Below are 15842 nucleotides of genomic sequence, written 5' to 3'. Positions count from 1 at the left end.
CATTCACGGCACAGAGTGCTTTAAAAATGGTAGGTCCTACTTTAAGTTAACTTTGGACGGATGTGGTATCAGACTAAAAGTGCTTTAATGAACATCTGTACCAGATCCCATTGCAAATTAAGGTAGAACACATTCCACTTGCATGCCAGGGGCCCGTAGCTGGGCAGCCCGCTAGCCTTGGCCAGTGCTCATCTGCTCCAGGTAAGCACTACCTCAGCCCCACACCCTGGCCTGTCACAGAAAAGAGACAGAAAAGGCTCCATCTCCTTGCTGTTCAGATGGATGCAGTGGGGGCACAGAGTCCCTTCACCACATGACCCAGCTCCCTCACCCCCAGCTTTCTGGCTCTGGTTGTGGCAAAGGGGCTGGATAGGGTCCACACAGCAGGGGGGGCTGTCTCCACCCTGCTCCTGCCTGCCTCAGTCTCCTGACAGCCACAGCTTAGGAGCTGTGCAACGCTTTTCACTGTGCTTGGAAGTGGAGGCAGGAAGGGGAAGAGAGCAGAGCCCCCCTGCAGATCCAAGCCAGCGAGCTGGGGAGGGTGGAGTTCATGGCAGGGGGACTCCATTCCCCTGCCCACCCATCCCTAGTTCCCAGTGCAGTGAAAAGCCACATGTGGCTCCAAGCTGCAGCCATCAAGAAGCTGGGGAGGAGAAGGGAAACAGCCCCCTTGCCTTGTGGGCCTGATCTGTCCCTCCCCTTAAGACGCAAACCAGCAAGGTGGGAGGTGGGCTGCCCAGCATGGGCATTCCCCTGACCACCCCCAGCCACCAGCACTGACAGCAGCCAACTGGCAGGGATGCAGGGCTCAGGAGAGGTGCTGCAATAGCTATTCAGAGGTGGCTAGCTGCTGGGCATTCTCCAGCAGCCTCTGGAAGGCATGCAAGAGCTCCCACAGCCTGCTGGCCTCCACCAGTGCAGGCAGGCTCCAAGCCCTCCCCTCTCCCCATAAACAGCAAACGTCTGTTCTTTTCACTTTACACCTAATCTAGAGACTTGAGTAAAGTGCAATATTTAGATCACTTCTGCCGTGGGCTTTCTGAACATCTGTACTTGGCTAAAAAGAGCTCCAAGTTCACACAGACTATAAGCAAGGCTAGTGAGAAACATGCCACTTCCTCGCACATTAATATTTTTTACACTAACATTAATAAAGACACTAGGGGGAGATAATCTTTCTTTAAAATTAAAACCCAAACTAGAGGTAAACCTACATATAAACTTTGTCACAAGATAAGCTGTGATGCTTGTATTTTCCAAAAGACAAGACTGATTTATATTGCTAGTATATTACACATTTAAAATGTAATTGAATTCACATACATTTCACTATTATACCAGTCTTTCTACTACAACAGCACAAGTAAGCAAAGATGCAAGTACCTGCACTACATGTTAGTGACACTGACTGACTATCCCTTTGCCCAGGTTCCAGCATCTGATCTCTAAAGTTCACTCCCTCATACCCCTCTTTGCAGAGACTAAAAAAAAGCTTATAGTGACCACTGTTTAAAGCAGCATTTCTCAACCCGTGGGTAAGGACCCAAAAGTGGGCTGCACAAATATATGAAAGGGTTGTGGACATGCTTTAAAAATGGATTCTACTTTAAAGGAGAAAAATGTGAGAAAGTGTGGCTTTTCCCTGGCACGCTGGCAGAGTTCCAGCTTGCAAGGGGCTGCTTAGAGCCCCCAAACCCCACACACCCCTTGCCCCACAATGGTGGGGGCAGCAGGTCAGGAGTGGGGGTCACTGGGTCGGGACTGGTCACTGATGTTTACAAATGGATCCTGGTACAAAAAAAGGTTGAGAATCACTGGTTTAGAGGACCACTTTCCAGAACCTAAAGCAAGAAACCTCCTGCTAAGAATACAGTAAATTTAAGTCATCAGTCCTCATATAAAAGGGAACTTGACTCTTCTCCTTCCTAACATCAAGCAGTTAACAACACAATGAAGTCCAAACAGTCATTTCTGTCAACTACAACTTGGATAACTGTCCTTTCACAAGTTTATAATTCATAAGATTAATGTTGTGTGTTACCTCTAGGTTGTTTTGACATTTCATGCATAGATGGAATGCTAAAAGTAATTTAAGCATTTGACAAGCATCTTTCCTTTTTAAATTTGCATTCATGGTCTGGCTTACCTACAAAAGTGTTTTACCATCTTCCTCCCAAGGCCCAAAGCAGAAAAAAAGTACATGTAGTTCACATAAACAGTGTTAAATTTTGAATAAAATTAAGATGAACACAGTCAAACTTTAATTCTGCTGCTATGCTACACAGCAGCAAATACTAATGTTAGCTTATGCAAAACTTAAAAAGTTAAGACTAATGGAAAATACTTTTTCACTGCTTACTTTTAAATATACAGCTGCATCCTGGACGGTAAGATTTCTCCGAACAGGGCTGCCACAGTCATGATCTCCTGGTAAAAAAAAAAAAAAAAATCAATGAAAAAAAAATAAAAGACTTACTTTTATTTATTAATTACTTTGAATTATTAAACAAAAGACACTTAAGTACAAGCTTTCCTTTTATTCTAAAATATACATTTGTGTCCAATAATTAGTGTCCTGCAAGCTGCTTTTCTATAGATGTATTTGGTATAACTTTTTAAGATGAAAATATCTTGAACCAAAATAAATAGTGTACTAGACATCTCACACACCCTATTATCATAATAAATCATCACAGGTGTAGATCATTAAATTTATTGGAGAAGGTAAGGTGCTTAGATGTTTAACGTCATGAAAAACCTCAATGCAATTGTACACTTTGTATTTTCCCTCCTTAACTCACTTTAATACAACTTTGCAAATACTAACTCAACTTAAAAACCAACGTACATCAGTCCTGACAACCACAAGATATACACAACCATCTTCCTAGCAAGCCTCAGTTACATGAACAGCAACTTTTAAACTAGCTTTTAACTGCTGGCATTTCAGAACAAAAAACAATTCTCATTTTTAAGCTTTAATATAAATACTGTATTTCTTCCCTTTGGGATTTTGAAAGAGTTCAGCTATCATAGGATGAACAATACGATACCTCTAGACAATATTAAGTCTCCCAATATCCAAAAGAACTAAAATTTAGTGATGTACTTGCTCATGTGGGATCAGGCCAAAGAGAAGAAAAATAAAAGAATCTGTGGTCCTGTGTCACTGGACTGATATGTATGGAGATCCCTTAGGTAGTTTTTTCCTGCTGTTATTTAGACGTGCAATTCTACTGTCTCAAGGCAGACTAGAGAGACTGAATCAGAACATTCACTCTGATTCAAAACAAAAAAAAAATCCACACTACCTTCCTAAATCCATGCCAAAAAGGATTATCCCCAAAGCTGTAAGGAGGCTAGGAATACAGTTTGTACACACTGAACATTTAAAACTAAAATTAAAACCAAAACCGTTACAAAACAAGTAGCAATAACTGTATGCCACTGCCATCTGAATGAACAAAGAATAGCTAATTTTGGAGGATGATGGATTAGCAGATGGTATATTTAATCAATGTTCTTGGCTATATTTCCCTACTGGGGGGGGTTGGGAAGAGAGCTTTTTTGGCAGGCATACCACAAGTCAGTTATCCCTGCACCCTTCCTGAGGCTGCCCATGCCACTTGTGGCACATGCTGCAGGTTGACCACCCCTCCTTCCTAAAGGACTGATCACTGTTGAAAATGCTATTGTAATGTGATGTGAATGTTTAAGGAATCCTGAATTTGTTGAGAGAGCATGACCCAAGAGTCTTACAGTTCCAAGTAATTAATTTATCTCATACTCTCTTGGATAGGCATTTCCCTTGAATAAACTGGTCTAAAAGTTTGTACTCTAAGAAACTCACATCTATAACCCATAAATCAAGGACAAAATCTGGAAGGAATTGGGGGGAGGGGTCAAGCAGCAGGGTAAAAGAGGGGTTAGAGCAGTGGCTTTCAACATTTTTACACTTAAGGCACCCCTCAAGAAAGTGCCAGCTCGCAATTTTCACTTATTTTACCCTGGAAAAATTATACAGCAATTTTTTTTGTTACCAAGAACTCAGAAATACCACAGTGGATCAGAATGTTCTTTTAAGACTATGGACCCTTATTTGAAATCATTGGGTTTATCTTGCAAATCATGTTTAAGCACCTAACAGTGTTAATATTGCATGGCATCCTGCAGCACCCCTGAAAGGATTTCAGAGCACATCAGCATACTGTGGGACCCTGGTTGAGAATCCCTGGGTTAGAATCTCAAAGAGCTAGTGAGTGGGAGGCCTGCCTGGTTTGGGTTTGGTAAACGTAGATTCAATCTGGTTGCCATTTTGCAGAGTACCTTGGGGCCCACAGCTGCTGAGCCTAGCAGCTGTTAACAAGTGAATGAGAAGACAAGGCTTGCCTAAGCAGAAAAGCTAGGTCACCCAGAACCCAAGTGACACCGGAACCAGTGACACCAGGACCAGCAAGCAGGGGATTTGAGTGCGGGTCTGCTGGGAAAATCTTCCCAGCCACTTTCATATACTTTCTTCATTGTAAACTTACTGAGAGTAAGCAGATGAAGGAGGAATAAGGATTTTTCTTTAAAGTAGCAGCAGCAAAGGAAGAAGGGGCTAGGAAAAAAATGAGTAAGTTGGCTGGAAGATCTCGCAATGTCAAAGCTATTGTTAAGCTCTTCCTCTGACTTCACTTGTGTAGGCTCTGTCCAGGGCGGCCACTGACTACCCACGTCCTAGTTTGGTTTTTGCAGGGACTGTCCCCATTCATGTGGGCTCTGAAGACATTGTCAAGGGTGATCCTGAGCAAAAAGTGACTACATAGCTCTAGGGGCAAAAGTGAGGGGGACTGGGGCCCAAGTAACATACTCAACCTTTCTGGTCAAGGCTAAGAGTCTGAGTAGGAAATAGACACATTTTAGAGATCAACATGCAGAAATCAGCATGGCGCAGGGTTACCAGTGGAGTCCCTCAGGGCTTGGTACTCAGGCCAGTACTCTTTAACATTTTCATCAATGATCTGGATTCAGAAGTCAGATGTGAACTGGCCAAGTTCACGGACAATACCAAATTATGGAGGAGGGCAGTCACACCGCAGGACAGGCTGGAGATACAGGCCAACTTGGACATATTCTCAAGGTGGGCCGACCAAAACCTGATGGCCTTCAATGCAGAAAAGTGCAAGGTGCTACACCTCGGTAGGAAGAACCCCCAGCACACTTACAGGCTATGCTTGTTAGCACCACAACCAAAAGGGACCTGGGGGTCTTGATGAATACGGCTGGCAAAGCTAACCAAACTCTGGCATGCATCCACCAATGTATCTCAAGCAAAACCAGGGACATCATCCTCCTGCTTTACTCAGCCCTGGTGACACCACAGCTGGAGTACTGAGTTCAGTATTGGGTCCCCCACTTCAGGAAGGATGTAGAGAAGCTTGAGAGAGTCCAAAGTACAGCCACTCATATGATGCAAGGCTTGGAAAGAAGGCCATACAAGGAGAGGCTGAGGGACTTGGGACTCTTCAGTGTGGAGAAGAGAAGGCTCAGGGGAGACTTGGTGGCAGCCTACAACTACAAAGGAAGGGTACATCAGGACCTGGGAGAACACCTGTTCACCAGAGCTTCACAAGGGATAACAAGGTCTAATTGTCATAAACTCCAGGAAGGCCGATTTAAACTAGACATAAAAAAAAGTTCTTTACAGTGCGTGTGTGTGTGTGTGTGTCCAGGGTCTGGAACAAATTCCCCCCAGAGGTGGTGAAGGGACCTACTCGGGACTCCTTCAAAAAAAACAGGTGGATTGATGTCTTGCTGGGGTCACTTGATCCCAGCTGACTTCCTGTCTATGGTGGGGGTGCTGGACCCAATGATCTCATGAGGTCCCTTCCAGCCCCTAATGTCTATGAAATCTATTAAAATATAGCTGCGTAGATTGTTTTTCCAGCAAAGTTTTGGCTTCTTTCAACCATGAGGTGGTGTTCCAAGAAGGGCTACTGGAAAGAGATGGGATTCACCTGACAAAAGACAGGGAAGAGTGTCTTCATGTGCTCATTGTGTGAAAGGCTTTAAGCTAGGTTCACCAGATAATAGAAACAAAAGCCCAGAGGTACATAAAGAGCCAGATGACCTAGATAAAAACCCTAATAAAGGGAAGCAATAGCAGAAACCTTAACAGTGCTCTTAGGGTGTTATGAGGAAGATCTGTTAGTTACTGGAAATATTTATGTCAATTCAAGAACCACAGGAAATAAGCAAGAAGAATTGTAGTTCGTGTTATAATCACAGAATTATGATCTAACTGGAATAACATACACATGGTTCACACAACCGGAATACTGTCACGGATGGGTATAACTTGTTCAGGAAAATAAGTGGGATGGGGAATGGAAGTGTTGCCCTTTATTAAAGGAAGAAAGAGAGCACTCACTGCATGCATCTTCTGAGGTTCAGCACAAAGCAGGAGGTAGACCTGTTGAAAGCCTCTGGGTAAAGGTCAGAGGAGAGAATGCCAGGGATGGGCATTTGCTATAGGTTACCAAAACAAGAGGAAGAGGTGCACAAGATCTTGCTTAAACTACTAATAGAAGTTTGCAAGATACCAGACCTCGTTCTCATAAGGAACCTCAGTTTCCCTCCCAGCAGATGTCATGGTAACAAGGCAATGCATAGGAAGTCCAGCAAATTTTATAGTGCACTGGAATCACCTTTTTGGTACACGTGTTGGAGAGGCCAACTAGGGAAGGAAGCTCTTCCTGATCACAAACAAAGAGAAATTAGTTGACAACAGAAAGCTGGGAGGTAAATGGGGTGACAGTGACAATGAGACAGCTCAAGATAGAAGGGAGGGAGGGGAAGCAAGAAAGAAACAAAAAAGCAGACTTTAGCAAACTCAGAAAAACTGGTGGACAGGGTCTCCTGGAAGAGAACAGGAGTCCCAGAGAGCTGGCTGCACTTTAAGGAAACTGTATTGAAAGCACTGAAGCAAGTTATGTCAATGCAACGAAAAAATGGGCAGTGCAACAGATGACCAGTGATCTGTTCATCAAGTTAAAATTAAAAAAAGGACTTCTACAAAATGTGGAAACTTGGTAATATTACTAGGAAAGAGCGTAAAAGTATTGCATGGGCACAGGGAGAAAAAAAATCAGAATAGCCAAGGCATGATTTAAGATACAGCTAGTAAGGGATGTAAATGGCAATAACACAAGAGTCAGAAGTAAGAAAAAGACCAAAGAAAGTTTAGGCACCTTAGTGAATGCACAAGGCAGTGATCTAGTTATGGATGTTGCAGAGAAGGCTGGAGTATTTAGCACCTTTTTACTTCAGTCATCATGAGCCAAGTCAGCTATCAGATGGCAAGTGCAGTTGGCACCTAAGATGGGGAAGGAGGCAAACAGCCAGAGTAGCAGAAAAGTAGGCTAGGGATTACTTAAAGAAGGTAGATGTCTTCAGCTGCAGGGCCAGATGAGTTGCACCCTAGAGTACTGAAGGAATTGACTCAGGTAATTTCAAAAGCATTGGCTATCATCTTTGAGAGCAAAGTCAGGTGAAGTCCCAGATGACTGAAAAAGGGCAAACGTCCATTTTTAAAGAGGATCCTGGGAACTGCAGGCTCATCAATCTAACCTTGACACCTGGAAAGATCATGGAGCAAGGAACCTATTTCAAGGCACCAAGAAGAGAACAAGGGGATGAGGAACAGCCAGTGTGGAGTCACCAAGAGCTAGTCACGCCTGACCAACTTGATTTCTTTCAAAAATAAGATGAAAGATCTGTGGATGAGGAAGAAGAGTAGATTTGATATACCATTATTTTAGTAAGACTTCACACCATCTCCCATGACATTCTCATTAACAAGGGGCATAAAATGAATGAGCATTGATTTGAGATCAGCTCCAGAAAGACACAAAGGCTTGTGGCAGAACACTAACTTCTGTGGATATTCCATGGCTGACCTCAGAGTAGCTGTTCTTGGGCAGCAAACCTCTGAAAACTGATTTGAACTGAAAACTGAAACACGAAAATTTCCAGACTAGACTGTGATAAGTAAGGTTTAAACAGGGACTGTGGATTCTAATCCCTTTATCTGAATTAGATTTCTTAACCCCTTTATTCCTATTGGTTCTTTGCTTGCTTGCCTCTCCCAGATCTCTCCTTACCTCCTAGCTTTTGTATTCAAATCACTCTTCCCATCCCATACACTGATCTGTGCAAATTCTTTCACAGCATCTGATAAAGTGAGCTCTAGGTCATGAGCACTTATGCTAATTATATATACACACACCAGGGGTTCCCAAACTGTGGAATGTGTACCCCTGAGGGTATGCAACAGAAATTGTGTAATGGTGGATTTAATTTCCTTTGTAATAATAGTTGGCATTTAATGGCTTAAAATATAAAACATGCTGGTAGGGGTACATGTGCAGCTGGTAGCTCTGGAAAAGGGTATGCAATACAAAAACGTTTGGGAACCTCTGATATACATATCATTTCTGATTTTATTAATAATATAATGTTAGTCAGACTACTAATCAGTCTTCACACTTTAGTCGATGCAAATCTACCTTGCCTTCTACTCATTACGAAACCAAGAAAATACAAACTAGATTCTAAGGCAGATACATAACTGGTTGGATCATTCTGCTGAATGAGCAGCCATCAATGACTCAAACTGATGGGAAGAGGTATCAAGGGCGGAGAAATACTCCAGGGGTCTAGTATTGTTTAACGTATAAATTAATTTGGAGGATGGGACTGAGTACATGCTTAGCAAATGTGCAAATGATGCAAAGTTAGATGCAGATGCTCTGGAGGCTAGGGCTAGGATCCAGAATGACCTTGATAAGCTAGAGAGATATTCTGCAGTCAGTCAGATGAAACTCAGCAAGTGTAAAGTCCTGCACTTGGGACAGAATAACTGCATGCACAAAAACTCAGGAATGAGTGGCTAGGCTGCAGTACTGCAGAAAAGGATGTAAGAGTTACAGTGGACCATAAGCTGAATATAAGCCAGCAGTCTGCTGCTTTTTTTCACTGAACAAAATCCAACAGCATATTATAACACCAGGCTCACCCTCAGCTCTCCCACACTGCACTGCAGGAAGCAGAAGCCAGAGGAGGAGCAGAAACAGAGTCCAGTTGCTGTTACAGTTGAAGTGAAAGGGGAAGCAGCCCCCAGGGCCTGTAACTTAACCCTCTGTGGACCACAAAAAGCTTGAGCCACCAGTTGCACAGCCCTGAAACAAACTATCCCCTGCAGCATAAGGAGACAGGAATTAGGGTTACCAGATTTCCAGAATCAAAGAGGAGGAGGGGCATGGGGGAATGATATGCCCGTGCCCTGCCTCTACCCCTCACTCCTAATCCACTGCCCTCCCGGCCATGCCAGTGCCCCTCACTCCTGACCCGCAGCCCACTATCCCCAACAGCCAATCATCTTCCCCACTGCTCTCAACCCCAAGCAACCAAGATGCTAGTCCACGAGAAAGCAGAAGCAAAGCAAAAATATGGACATTCGCTCGCATTTTTTAAACCAGCCTGGACACAAGGACGGGGGGCCAAAAAAGAGAACATGTCCAAAAAAACCCGGATGCAAAGTAACACTAGCAGGATTAGGAGCAATGGCCTCAAGCTGCAGCAGAGTACATTTAGACTGAAGATTAGGAGGAACCTTCTCACTATGCCAGTGGTCAACAAGCTACTAGAGAAGCTGAGGAATTTCTATCCCTGGACATTTTCAAGAGCAGGTTAGACAGAAAATTGGCTGGGATGAACAGGGGGCTTGACAAGGTGACCTCAGATGAGATTCCTTCCAGGCCTACTTTCCTATGATCATGATGGATAAGTGACCACAGGCCAGGCAACCAAATTAAATCTAGAATTATGGCTCAAGTTAAGGGGAACAGGGCCAAAACGCAGATGTGACAGAGCAAGAAAGTACAATACACTGAAAAACGAGAAAAAAAAGCTTAACAGTGAAAAATGATACTTCTTGAAAATAAGTATCTGGAGCCATCAATTAGCATTATTACAAAATACTGATGCACCAAGGCAAGTCTCTTCAGAGGATAGGAGCCCCTCTGAAAAATGCTGAATGAGAGTGGCTTGATAGTTTTCAACTTGAAGTTTGAGTGCCAAGGGTTAAGTTTATTCAGAAAAATAGAACCAAGATTAAAGACTTTACTGGCTCTCTTTCTGGTATTATATTAGCTCAATACTCCAATTTTCAAAAGCTAAGAAAGACAGATCTCTTTCATGGGTGTACTTGGTATGAAGTTTATTTCCTACCTATGGGAACTTTTTACCATCTTGTACCATCTACACTTTTCCCAGAGCCTGACGAAGGGACTTTGATCCCAAAAGCTTGCAGAAAAGGACAATTTTCTTGCCATTTTCCAGTTGGTCTAATAATAAGGAACCATTTTGGAACCAAGAGTTCTAGTTTTTTGTAGATCTCTTTCATGGCCTTTCAATATTTCTATGTTGTAATAAGAAATACAGTTTCTGAAATGTATGGGTGAAAGACTTAATTTGTAACAAAAAAGACTCTTTATCACATCAAGTTCATCTGAAGTTGTGTGCTTACCGTTCTGGAAGGAAGAATGGGTCACTCCAACTCAACTCTGCCAATGTTCTGTTTATTAATAATAATTTTTTCTGGGAAAGTCATGCATTTGAGACCTGGCCAAATTTCAGCGTTAAAAGGACAGTCTGTTCTTAAAGCAGACAATCCTACCATATAAGCACTGGGATTTATTTATTTAGCGTATGCAGTTTCGGCATATTGTTTTAGCCATCTTAAAGCGATGTCATAGCACGGGGATAAAGTTAGCTTATTCCTTTGAAAATAATCTTCCTTCTTGTGGTTACTTGGATGCAGTTAATTATTTGTCTTAGAAATCTACTTTTTACTATTTGAGCACAAAATCTTTTTTATCTGATTGAACATTTGGGCAATAAACTGGATAAAGTGGAACCTAAAAATTTAAAGACATATGTTGCAAGATTATCTATACTAAAAATGCTCCTTGCAAAGCACATTGATGCCGTAGATGCTAGGATGACTGCAATTAGTAACTCAGTTTTAAAGAAAGTACTGCATCCTCTGCAAATAAGACAAACAATAGTAACCACATTTAGACCAGGTAAAATTTTACAATCAGTGCCTAATGAACCTCTGGCCAAAACATATAATCTACCTAATGAACCTCTGGTCTTCATCTAGGCAATGACTAATTAAAACTCAAGGCCTTATTAAAAGCAGAGAAGTTAAGGGGTATAAAACCAATAAAAAGGTAAAAGTTTTAAGTGTTCATCCTTCTTTCAGTTGTTCACCAAGATGAGTATCTAGTATTCCCTGCTTCAGGGAACAGGAGCTGGTATGTGTACTGTTGTGCATGTCTCATTTTCCTGAAGGTAGCCTGTCACCACATAATCAAAAATTATACATAAAGAGAGACTTATTTTCTTTTATTTACTTAATGTGTTCATTTTATAGATCTCCTGACTATGCAATGCGGTTCAAAAAGGATGTTCTTCTTCTCTCTACCAATGCCTTGAGGTTTTATTTAAAATTTATTTGCCTACGTAAAGAAATTTATCTTACATTCTAGCCAACAAGACCAAATACAAATACAAATCTTTAAGAAAAACCCAGATTTTATGACAAACTGATTTGTGTGTGTCAGAGTGTGATGCAATGACAGACAGAATACATCAGCTTCCCTGTTCAATGCACACGCCCCAATTTTGGGAGTGTAATTTTTTAGGGAAACGGTGTGCATGCTGCATGCAAGAAAATACAGTATTTGTTTGGGTTCAGGAATAAAATGTTAAACACGCACTGAAATGTCGGGAGCCTGAGGCCGACTGCCGCTTTTAAGACATACAGAACTGTCAGACAGATGCAACAAAGTAAAAGTTAGCCGAAACTTGTACGACATAAATCTGCTTCCTAACTTCATTTGTTCCAGAAGTAGAATTACCCACCACAATTGGCAGAAATGAATAAACTGGAAAAGAAAGATATATGAATAGAGCTGTGCAAAACACCATCATTTCAACATCCATTTCAGCGTTTCATTTAATCGTTTTGAAGCACTGCCCTGTTTTGTTGAAACTTTTTTTGCTGTTTCGATGAGTTTTGATGTTTCACCCGTAGGCTATAATGGGGAACAATGAAAATGTCTAAAACTGTCATTTCTTGCCCAATTCGGATTAAAATTGCAGGAATGGTAGCCCCTTCTGAGAGCCTGTCGAGTTTCAAGGAGATAGGTGCAGGGGTTTCTGGGAAACTGCACCTCAAACTGTTCAAAGCAAAAGTCCTGACACTAGCTGGCAGCAGCAGCCTCCTCTCATCTGACTCACAGATCTGGGGGCTTGAACTCCCGGGAGGGCTGTGCCGGACTCCTCCCAGGGGTGAGAGCCCCCAGATCTGCACACTGGATGAAAGGATGTTGCCACTGCTGCCTGGGACCAGCACTGGGCATACCAGAGAAGACTGCTGTTACCACCTGAGCCTCCTCTCATCCGGCACAGATCTGAGGGCTCGCACCCCCAGGGGGAGTCTGGCAAAGCCTGGCAGCCCTCCTGGGGGTGCGTGCCCCTAGATCTGCACCCTGTACGAGAGGAGGCTCAGGTTGCCTCTCCCACCAGGGACCAGCACTGGGTGCATGCTGATCCTAGCACTGGACAAGACTGCTGCTGCTGCAGACTGAGCCTCCTCTCCTCAAGAGCAGATCTGGTGGCTCGCACCCCCCAGGAGGAGCCCAGCCCAGCCCAGCAGCCCTCCTGGGGGTGTAAGCACCTCGATCTGCGCCCCGGATGAGAGGAAACTCAGGTTGCCTCTCCCACCAGGGACAGGCACCGCTCACAAGCCTCCCTGCTCGGCCGGTGGCCAGCTGTGGCCTGCTCACTAGCACATCAGCTGGCTACGATCTGCCCCACACACTCCTCGCTGGGCTATGCCCCCTCCCCCTGTGCACCCCTCACCTGGCTCCAGCCTCCCTGCAGCTTACCAGCAACAGCAGCTGCGCTCTTGGCCTTATGGCACAGCCCCCCTGCATGGTGAGAGGCAGCACGGCTCAAGGCCATGTGCTTTCGGGCAGCTCCAGGCAGTCACCTGAGGCTGCATGCCGCTTGCAGGGACTGCTGGCCACATCAGGCTGGGTCCTGCATCCACAGCTGGACAGAGCAGGGCTCATGCACGTAGGCCCTGGGCCTGTGTGGCCAGTGGTCCCTGCAAGTGGTGCACAGCCCCAGGCGACTGCCTGGAGCTGCCCAAATGCCCACAGCTCCACACCATGCTGCACCACAGCAGCATGCTGTGGCAAAGGCCATGCAGATAACTGGCAGCTGCTCCCAGCCGTGCAGAGGGGCTGCCACAAGGCCAAGGGTGTGGCTACTGTGCTGGCAAGCTGCAGAGGGGCGCTGCAGCCTGCTACCATGCTAGTGAGCAGGCCGCAGCTGGCCGCGGGTCAAGCATGGGAGCTGGAGCCAGATGCGGGCCAAGCAGGGAGGCAAGCAGGAGGGGGCCCCAGTCCCTGGCGAGAGGCAGCCTGAGCCTCCTCGCATACAGGGTGCAGATCTGGGGGCTCACACCCCTGGGAGGGCTACTGTGCTGTGCCAGGCTCCTCCCAGGGGTGCAAGCCCTCAGATCAGCACGCCAGATGAGAGGAGACTCAGGCTGCCGCCTGGGGCCAGCATTGGGCACAGCCAGTGCCAGGGAAGATTGCTGCTGCGGCCAATCTCAGACAGCTGCAGCAGCCTCCTCTCATCCAGTGCACAGATCCAGGGACTCACACCCTCAGAAGGAGTCCAGCACAGCCCCGCAGCCCTCCGGATCTGCGCACCAGATCGGAGGAGGCTGCCACCTGGGACCAGCGCTGAAGTCAAGTAAGCCTGGCTTCGAAACTCAAAACATTTAGAAACTTTCAAAATATTTCAAGTGCCCTTGTTTCATTTCGAAGCTGTTTCAAAGCCTTTTATTTCATGTTGATTTCGCTGTTTCAAGCTAGAAACCATTGAAACAGCTTTGAAATGAAACACCTGGCAAAATTTTGCACAGCCTTAAAATCTGGTTGTCTGGGCATAACAAAGTGATTTTAATTAGGAATTAGAACAGCAGGGCACAAGCACCTGTAGTTGGAGCCTTTCTTTTTTTTTTTTTTAAATAATCAAACAAAAATAATGATCCATTAGTCTGGCATTCTTTCTGGATTCAAGTTAGTGTTTCAATCTCTGAAGTGGCAGCCACAGTGCTTGTCTAAAATCTAGAAATTCACAGGGAAAGAAACACTTAAAAAATTTATGAAGCTTTAATTACAGCGTGTTGGGCTAAAAAAAGACATTGCAGAATGGAGCAATTCAGCCATGCTGAGATGAGTCATGGCACAGGTGATTCACATCGCTGGGCAAAATGCACATCACCCCTTGTCCCACGCCCTTGATGGTGTTGCACAACAGGTAACAAGATCTTTCAGCAAGAAAATGCACTTTCTTGGAGGGAACACTTGGCATTCCCTGCTGCCTCAGACCCATTTCACAGCTTTCTCCCATGCCCAGCATGATTCAAGGATAGCAGGAAACACCAGGCATTCCCCTGCCCAGTCACTCCCATGATGCTCACTGAGCAGGGAAGTACTTTGCCCCACTTTCTCAGACCTACAGAGTAAGTGTGCAGCAGTGGGGAAAGCAGGTATTTCCCCTACCTAGCAATCTCCACAGGGCTGGCTGAATGGAGAAAGCATGTTTCCCTGCTGCCTGAAACCCACAGTGTGGGTCTGGGGCAGCAGGGCGGGGATAGAGGTGGGAAGGAAGGGGGATTTCCCCTGCCCAGCCATACCCATGGGGCTGGCTGAGTGGGGTAGCATTTTTCCCCCTGCCCCAGACCCACAGCACAGGTCTAGGGCAGCGGTGAAATCATTAGAAGGTAATAGATGTCTGCTGGAATAAAGCAGCAGAATCTGTTGCTACCCTTTTGTTGCACCACTGATTTTTCTGTCATGTGGCACAACAAAGAGTAAAGACACCTATTTACTCTGCATTGTCACCTTAATTTTTAAGGAGGCACAAATGAGAAATCAGACATCTATTTCCACCCTTAAAAACCTGTAAGAATTGAGAACTCAATAGAAAAGACCAACTCCTATTTCCAGCCTAGGCATAAAAAATATACTTACATTAACTGTGAAATAAAAATAGAAGTGAAACTTTTACAACCATGTCATAGGCAGATCTGAAACATGCCATGTCTTAGAACATAATCATTTTTCATCTGTTCTCTTTAGTAAGGAGGCTAGAAGGTTTGCTCTCTTCATTGAAGCATTTTTTAAGTTATTTGTTTCCAGTTGTTTTTATATGGATTCAAAGCTGACAAAAACACTTATTTCTTCATCTTGTGTGTGGAAAAGCCTGGCATCAGTTACAATTACTGAATGAATATATATCAGGAAGGAACAGTCTATCGGTCACACAAAGCTATTCTAGTTTGAATGACCAGGTAAAACTTGAGATGTAGCTCCAATTAAGGGTTGATTTTAAATAGACCCTTAGGTTTCCTGGTCATTAAGTTCAACAAGAAACGTGTCTGGCAGTATGGGCACTAATAGGGTTATTAAGGTAAATCCTTCTTGGATCTATAGATTGGAGGGGGGTGAGGGGCGGGGGAATCTTGCAAAGGATTTTATTCAACAAAATAATCCCCTGTAAGATAGAGTGCTGAATATGCCAGTTTTTTAAATGTGCAATACAGAGTGAGACAAAATAGCCAATCTCACTGATTTACAGTACAGAACTTTCTATTGCCATCAAATAGTGTTACTGCTGTTGGGTTTTGGGGGGGGGGGGGGTTATAAAAA

At 44.3% G+C, this 15842-nt stretch overlaps 1 protein-coding gene across 1 annotated transcript in view; it reads right to left on the bottom strand.

The window, feature by feature from the left end:
• LEMD3 (LEM domain containing 3) overlaps positions 1 to 15842 on the bottom strand; it is a gene marked incomplete at its 5' end in the record, with an annotated part of 83551 nt that overhangs the window by 15366 nt on the left and 52343 nt on the right. The window contains one exon of the mRNA XM_019515777.1: positions 2360 to 2427. Coding sequence (XP_019371322.1) covers positions 2360 to 2427 — 68 coding nt within the window. The remainder of the gene's footprint in view (positions 1 to 2359; positions 2428 to 15842) is intronic.

The sequence above is a fragment of the Gavialis gangeticus genome, unplaced genomic scaffold, assembly GCF_001723915.1.
Source record: "Gavialis gangeticus isolate Ggan-Ray unplaced genomic scaffold, GavGan_comp1, whole genome shotgun sequence".
In the NCBI taxonomy this organism is placed as follows: domain Eukaryota; kingdom Metazoa; phylum Chordata; order Crocodylia; family Gavialidae; genus Gavialis; species Gavialis gangeticus.
Note: the sequence above shows the minus strand (reverse complement) of the source record. Positions and strands in the feature narration are given on the sequence as shown.